Source organism: Mchenga conophoros, linkage group LG17 (assembly GCF_057382185.1).
Source record: "Mchenga conophoros isolate Kocher_MC1m ecotype Shallow Benthic linkage group LG17, M_conophoros_male_GT1.1, whole genome shotgun sequence".
Taxonomy (NCBI): domain Eukaryota; kingdom Metazoa; phylum Chordata; class Actinopteri; order Cichliformes; family Cichlidae; genus Mchenga; species Mchenga conophoros.
Window position 1 is genome coordinate 6,701,136 of NC_140542.1, and position 8,596 is coordinate 6,709,731.

Consider the following 8,596-nt stretch of genomic DNA (forward strand, 5'->3'; position numbering starts at 1 on the left):
CTAGACCCTGACAACCATTTCCTATTAGCTAACCCAAATGACTGTAAATATTATTCTGAAAAAGAATATAATTCCTCAATTAAAACTGATAAGAAATTCTCAAACATTCACTTTAACAGTAGAAGTTTGTATGCAAATTTCAGTTCAATCGAGGAATATTTACAACAATTTCAAGACCCATTTAGTATTATAGCAGTATCAGAAACATGGATTAAAGAAGAAAAAGGTGTTGATTTTGAATTAAAGGATTATAATCTGAACTATGTTAATAGAACAAACAAAGCAGGAGGAGGTGTTGCTATATATGTCCATAGGAAATTTAAATTTCGAATATTGGAAAGTATGACATTGACAATAAATGACTTATTTGAATGCTTAACCATAGAAATTATCAATGAAAAAGTGAAAAACATTATTGTTAGTTGTCTTTATAGATCACCTGGTTCGAGTCTAGAAGTATTCACTGGATTGGATTGAAAAAATATTTTCAGTTGCAAGTAATAAAATATTATTCATCTGTGGAGATTTCAACATCGATTTGATAAATCCAAACAATCACAAGATCACCGAGAATTATATTAATAGGATGATTGGTATGAGTTTATATCCCACAATTTTAAGACCAAGTCGTATAACATCTCATAGTGCTACCCTTATTGATAACATCTTTACAAATAACTTAGAGTTAATAATTGCTAGCGGATTAATGGTATGTGATATAACTTATCACCTGCCAATATTTGTAGTGTATGACGTTAAGAGTGTATGTGAGAAAGTACCTCAGAAATATATCTACAAACGAGTAAGAACAGAAAATGCAATTAACCTCTTTTATCAGGACTTGATGACTCAGGATTGGAATGCAGTGTATGCCGGAGATGATGTGGATGGTGCTTTTGAAATATTTTTGGATATCTTCAACTCTCTGTATGATAAAAACTGCCCAGTCGGGCAAATCAGTATCAACAATAAATTTATTAAATGCCCGTGGCTAACAAAAGGATTACACAAGGCCTGTAAGAAGAAAAATTCTTTATATAGACAATTCACTAAGCTAAGAACTGAAGAAGCAGAGTATAGATATAAAAAATATAAAAATAAACTAACGGAAATATTAAGAACTAGTAAGAAATTATACTATACTAAATTAATACATAAAAATAAAAACAACACTAAAGAGATATGGGGAATACTTAACACTATTATTAAAGGTAACACAAAAAAGGGCTCATATCCAGATTATTTCACTAATAATAACAGTGACAATTACAATTTAAATGAGATGGTGGAGTGTTTTAACAGCTTTTTTGTAAATGTGGGACCGGAGCTGACTACAACAATTCCAAAATGTAATAGCAGTGAAATGTCATTGATAGAAACAAATTCAAAATTCAAATTCAAAGACTATGTTCTTGTCGGGAGTTACAGAATTAGATATTTTAGATGTAGTTAACAACTGTAAGAACAAGACATCTACTGATTGTTTTGGTATAGATATGACATTAGTCAAACGAATCATACATAGCATTGTTAGACCTCTAGCTTATATATGCAATTTATCATTTCAAACGGGAAATGCCCAAAGAAAATGAAAATAGCTAAAGTTATACCCATATATAAAAATGGAAACAAACACATCCTCACGAACTATCGACCAGTGTCCCTGCTCCCTCAGTTTTCTAAAATATTAGAAAAACTTTATAATAATAGATTAGGTAAATTTATTGACAAACATAAATTAATTAATTAATGTCAGTACGGATTTAGGATAGGAAGGTCAACTTCAATGGCTATCATTGATGCAATAGAAGAGATAACCAACAGTTTGGATAGAAAAAAACATGCAGCAGGGATATTTATTGACTTGAAGAAAGCATTTGATATGATTAACCATAGTAGATTACTTAAAAAATTAGACAGATATGGTATTAGGGGAGTGACTTTGAAATGGATCCAAAGTTACTTGACTGAGAGACAGCAGTATGTGAAGATGGGCGAGTTTGAATCGGGGTATTTGGGCATTAGCTGTGGAGTGCTACAAGTAGGGCTGGGCCATATTATACCGTTCACGGTAATACCGGTATAATGTTAGGCAACGATAGGAAAATGAAATATCGCGATAGAATGGGAGTAAAACGCGCATGCGCAGTGCCTTTGTTTTCATACGCACATGGCCAATTGTTGAGTGAAACAGATGAACCAGAATTGGTTTGTAAAAATGGTGCAACTTCAGTGATGTGGAACTGGTTTGGTGTTTGTCCGTCAGATACACAACAAAGCACTTTTTTTTTGCAGAACATGCAAGCGGCCGTCGTTATTGTCGTATTTGTCGGACTAAGATGCTCTTAAATCTGGGAGTAATCTGGGTCCTAAACTCCGTCTTTTTCAGGTCAAACAACACTGCAGCATTACTGAGAGTTAAAAACTGTCTAAATTCTTTCATCTTTAATAAAACGATCAGCATTGCTGCTTTACCAGGTGTAACTATGAAGTTTAACTTCCAGGCATCCATGAAAACAAAATTTATTACATTTAACGGAGTTAGACGTTAGCAGGAAGCTAGCGGAAGTTAGCTCGCTAGTTTCGCTAGTTACCTAAGCATGATATTGCATGTTCTGACTGAGAGATTTCTGAAAAAAAAAATCAAACGTACAGCTCTGCTATCACTTCCAACATAAATGAAGACAGGAAACTAAACAGCAGTGACGTTTGTAGGGTTACTGAAGTTGGGCTAGCTGGTATAAAATGATGTGCTACGTGATCGCTAGCGACACAACTATGTTAGCATAACATAAACAGTGAAGCTGGAGGACGATCACTAACACTTTTCCACATATAAAAGTTAACGTGAAGGTTCCTCATGGTTAGAGACAAATGCAATCGCATGGCAGGATGCTGTAAACGGACCAAACTTCAGTCAGGAGAACAACTGAGATAATTCATCCACAATACAAGGTTAGTCATTAATATACTGCAACAACATGGGAATAGAGCAGCTGCCAGAGAATTCAACATTAATGAATCAATGGTACAGAAGAGGAGGAAGCAAGAAGAATGAGTTTAATAAAGTTTGATTTATCTGACTGCTTTGTTTCGCTTAATGTGCCTTATAATCCCGTGCACCTTATGGTCCAAAAAATACGTACTGCACACTGCAGTTTAATGTTGCAAAGCACCTCTTTTTAACTTCAGTGGACATGGTTATGCTCAGGATATGTCAGCCCATTTCTACTGGAAATGCCTTTTGGTTAAACTTTCAGCAAGGAATTTGCATTTGCACTGTTACATTTTTATAAAGCTTTAATGTACATAAAAAACAGCTTCTTGTTTAAGTGAAAATAAATGGAAGGTTGTCTTTTTGCGCTAGTAATGTTGTAGAGTTGTATTTTGTCTCGCATCAATTATATCGTCAGTTATATCGTTATCGCAAATTTTCAAGTATATATCGTGATAAATATTTTTGGCCATATCGCCCTGCTCTAGCCACAAGGATCAATTCTGGGACCAACTCTATTTAACCTTTATATAAATGACATATTTAATGTATTAAAGTTATTAAAACTAGTCATATTTGCTGACGACACCAATATTTTTTATTCTAACGACGATCATAGTGACCTAGTACTTAACATTAACAATGAATTAAGGAAACTAAAAATATGGATGGATGTTAACAAATTATCTATAAATTTGAGCAAAACCAAGGTAATGTTCTTTGGGAATTACAATGTAAATGTAGATATTGCAATAAAATTAGATGGTGTAGACATAGATGTAGTATCAGAAATAAAATTCTTGGGAGTAACGATTGATAGCAAATTATGCTGGAAATCACACATTAGACATATACAAAATAAAGTGTCTAAAAGTATCTCAATCATAAACAGAGCCAAGTTCTTCTTAAACTACCATGCATTGTTTTTGTTATACTGTGTACTAGTCCTACCATACTTGACTTATTGCGTAGAGGTGTGGGGCAATAATTATAAAAGTTCTCTGCACCATCTGGTCACACTACAAAAATGTGCTATAAGAGTAATGTATAAGGTAGGATATCATAGTCACACTAATATATTGTTTTGGCAGTCAAAACTATTAAAATTAACTGAGTTAGTTGAATACACGACTGCTCAACTTCTATATAAGGCAAATAAGGGTATACTGCCAGAAAATATCCAAAAGCTCTTTACACATAAAGAAGGAGGTTACAATTTGAGGGGATGTAGTAACTTTAAAAGGCAGAGAGTTAGAACTACCAGGAAAAGTTTGTGTGTGTCTGTGTGTGGAGTGAAACTTTGGAACAGATTGGATGTCGAGCTCAAACAATGTCCAAATATTCATCTGTTTAAATTGAGGTACAAAAAATGTATATTGTCAAGGTACAAAGAGGAATCGAGGGTGTGATTTTCCTTGTTTATATATAGAATGTTAACAACAAATTTTTTTCATAATTCGTACAGTTCAAAGTGTTCAACAGCAGCATAAAAAAATATTTATTTATTTTTTAACGTAGGTCAGTTTGTTTCATTTAAATTGACCGTTAATCAACTAGCTGGTGTCAAACAAATTTGGAGATTTTAAGGCTATTAGCCTTCAAAAGAAGCTACGGCACTCTTTCGTTAATCGCCTCTTTATTCATGATGTCTGAAGATGTTCATCTTCCAGAAAGTGCCTTCAATCTCCTTCCAGTGGAAGACAAAAAGAAGGAAAAAGCTCCAAGATATATATCAAAATTCAGGCCTGCAGTTATGTTGGAGAGAAAACTGGTGAAGGAGCCGATAAGGACGATGGGACCTGCCAGATTGGAGTTGCCATCTCCAGAGAATTTCCTCAAGAAGCATTCGAAAGAGCCCAAACTGCCTGAACAGACACAGAGCTCCAAAGATGTTCATAAAACCTGCTCTTTCACTGAGAGGAAACCTCCAGTCCCCAGAAGGAATGACAAACCACTGATGGGAATTCACACCAAGAGGGACTTTTTAAAGGAAACACCTGAACTGGTGCCAATGAAACCACAGCCTGCATGCGTAGACACCAGCAAGGGGCACAAACAGGTGCTGGAAAACTCAGGGCTTGTCCCAAAGTTCATCACACGAAAGGACTTTGGTAGAGTACCAGCGTACCTCCAGCAGCGCAGCGAAGCAGAGAGGAGGGCTCGAGAGGAGTATGAAAACTTTGTAAAAGCAGAGCGGGAGCAGAGGGCCATGAAACACATAACAGAGGAGGAGAGACAAGCCATCCTGAAGCGCCTGAAGGAGACCTGGGATAAGCTGCATCACGAGTACCAGGCCCTTCCCCTCATCATCGACACTATGTCACAGAGGGCCACCAAGGACTGCCTCGAAAGGCAAATGAAGCAGCTGGAGGACGACATCAACTTATTCGAGAGGTTCAAAATCATCTACATACCTAAAGATGATTAAACTCAGCAGAGATGAGATGCAGTGTAGTGAATGTTGTTATTTGCCCCATTCACGAGGAAAATAAACTGGTTGATTTACTGTAAAAAAAAACAAGAAAAAAACAACAACAAATAGCTATATAAACAATTATCTTATAGAGTTGAAATGGACACTGTTGATATTGTCTTACGCTGTTGTTATCGCTGCTATCTCAATTATTAGGAAACAGTAGACCAGAATTAATTCTTAAAAGTAAAATTAATGAAGTTACTACTATATAATGGAAGCAAACTTCATTGATATTTTTATAGCCAAAATATAAATAATAAATGGAGAGGATGTATTGATGGTGATGACTGTGATACTCAACGGTGGTAACAAAGACTGTATTATTGATGCTAAATATTTGCACTACTGTATGTTGTAATTATGACAATGTCAATTTTATAATTGTAATTGTATGTCATAAATATTTAAATGTACTGTGTAGCTATAAAATTTAAAACTCAGATAAGATTGTAGGGGTGGGAGTTAAAAAGCTTGTCTTCATTCCACTCCTTTTCGAGCTAAACTTGTTTTTTTTTGTGTGTGTATAATTAAGTGTGCCTATGCAAAAAGGCACACTTATTACTATTGCTCGGATTTATTAAGTGTGCCTATGCCAAAAGGCACACTTCTTATTCTTTCTCGGATTTATTATTCTTCTTCTTATTATTATTATTTTCCTTTTTCCGCCTGAAATTTTGGAGCGTAACTCATCCCACGGTTTTGACACAATGAATTGGATTGGACTTGTTTGAGGGTAGGAAATTTGTCTATCGCACAGATTTCTTCAGATTTCAAACTGTGGAAATGAACCACTTTTTTCTCTCGTCATAACTTTTTGTTGGATTTCCACAGAGACCTGAAGATTTCCATGACTGTTCACCAAAGCCTGCTGTCTCTTACGGTGAAAGAATGATATCGATACTCCAAATAGATTTACGGTGTGTTCACACCGAACGCGATGGACGCGAATAAAACGCCCCAAACGCCCCTAATTTGACGCGTGTACATTCGCGTCTCAACGCGTGTCCAAGAAAAATCCATCGCGAGTCAAAATATCATATTTTGACGCGCGTGAACCGGAAATGTGGGAGGAATGTGGGAGGGAGTTGTGCCAGACCGGCAAGATGGCAGCTGTCGAGCTAGCGCTTGAAGAGAGAGTCTCCCTTCTCTATGTACTGTGGAGAGCAGAGCAGCAGCGTAAAAGACGTCCTCGCCGTACCTGGGTCCATCAGGTCCTCCAGAGGCATGAGCAGTTTGGTGAGTTTCACCACTTGCTCCAGGAGCTGCGCCTGGATGACGGCCGATTCCAGCGCTATCACCGTCGGCCAGTTTGAGGACCTGCTTTCCCTCGTCGGTCCCAGCATCGCCCGCCTAGACACCAACTACAGACGCTCAATCCCACCTGCAGAGCGCCTGTCCGTCTGCCTGAGGTTAGTAAAAGTGTTTAATACGGTAGTCCTTTATTGATATCTGTGCTAATATGCTAATCCATCCAGTTATACACTGCTAACATGGATGTGCTATGCTAACAGTGAATGCTGTTGATGTTTACTGAAAGCAAACTGTGGTACAGAGACGACTCTTTATAATATTTCTAGCGATACTCAGAAGGTCTCATCAAGCCCCGATTTAATTCGATTTATGCTGTTATCAGTGTTTGCGATGATAGCATGGCTGTGGTGTCCTATCAATGTATGCGCTCGGTGTTTGCTGATATCAAACTGTAGCATTAGCACCACTGAGTTAACATTTGTAGTGATACTCACTCCTTTTTATTTAGACCTGGTTTAATTCTGGGATAGTTGAATATTTGTATATAATCCCTGCAGCTGTCAGACTCTATAGCAGGGGTCACCAGCCTTTATTAAAACAGAGTTAGATCAAACTGAACAGTTTGGTTCATCTTTAGTTACATGGTTCTATCTTGATAAGCTGTCTTATCACAGATTAATTTTTCAAAAATATTAATGATTTAAGCAAGGAAAGGGCTACATGTCAACACACAACTCTTTATTTCTATTAATGTCTTACTTCATTCCTACCTGATTGACATGTTTAGGAATTATGAGTGATTGGCTCACTGTAGTGGCAAAAGTTGCTACCAATCAAATTATGATATGTTAAAGTTAAAACAAAACACAACTGTTTTAGATATGATCTAATATACATTTTGTAATTATCCTTATAATTACAAAATGTTTTATGTAAGATTTAAGTTTTGTGATTTAAATCTGACATCACAAAAGTATTTTGGAATTTGAATAATGTATTTTGTAACTGCAGTACACATAATACTGATTTTGAACAATTTTGTCCAGGTTCCTTGTCACCGGGGACTCCTTCACGACCAAGCATTCAGTTACGGAGTCGGTGTGTCCACGGTGAGCCAGATCACCCCCCAGGCAGCGACGTCCATCTGGGACTGTCTAGTGGACGACTTCATGGCTGTGCCTTCAACTGGAGACTGGCGGTCCATCACAGAGGGATTCCAGGAGCGCTGGAACTTTCCTCTGTGCTGTGCAGCTCTGGATGGGAAGCACATCCAGACAAAGGCACCCCATATATCATATAGGAGACACACACATTGATATACACTAAATATTTATTTCATTTCTTTTTTGTGGTGCCCAAATTTATGCACCTGCTTGATTTTGTTTAAACAATTATTGCACACTTTTTGTAAATCCAGTAAACTTCTTTTCACTTCTCAAATATCACTGTGTGTCTCTCCTGTATGATATTTAACTGACATTTTTTATTGTAACAACCAACGATTTATACAGGAAAATAATGTCTATTAACAAGGTTGCCCAAACCTTTGCATCCCACTGTATTAGTATATTTTGTCATTAGTATAATATGAAATAAATTCTACATGTGTCAAGTCGTGTGCCAACATTTGCTGTGTAGTAGAACTGAGACATTAGTCATTATAAAAATTTATTTGAAATAATATTAAAAGTCTCAAACAGAAAAACATTAAACATAAATATATAAAATATAAGAATTTACAGAGAGACAGGAATAAAAAGGACCAGCTGCTCTCCAGAGCAGGAACAAGGCTGAGGAGGAAATGCTCCATTGGAGACTGGTGTGGCCTCTTCAGGGACTCCAGGATGGCCAGCTCCACCGCCGATGGACCGTCC

At 36.8% G+C, this 8,596-nt stretch overlaps 2 protein-coding genes across 2 annotated transcripts; both read left to right on the top strand.

The window, feature by feature from the left end:
* Positions 1-4,637: 4,637 nt before the first annotated feature.
* Positions 4,638-5,423, top strand: LOC146554989 (enkurin-like). Its single transcript, XM_085251318.1, has one exon. The coding sequence runs from the start codon at positions 4,638-4,640 to the stop codon at positions 5,421-5,423; it is 786 nt and encodes a 261-aa protein (XP_085107444.1).
* A 1,134-nt stretch (positions 5,424-6,557) lies between these two features.
* Positions 6,558-8,334, top strand: LOC146554990 (uncharacterized). Its single transcript, XM_085251319.1, has 2 exons — positions 6,558-6,880; positions 7,769-8,334. The coding sequence occupies exons 1-2, from the start codon at positions 6,621-6,623 to the stop codon at positions 7,833-7,835; spliced, it is 327 nt and encodes a 108-aa protein (XP_085107445.1). The 5' UTR covers positions 6,558-6,620; the 3' UTR covers positions 7,836-8,334.
* The last annotated feature ends 262 nt before the right edge of the window (positions 8,335-8,596 follow it).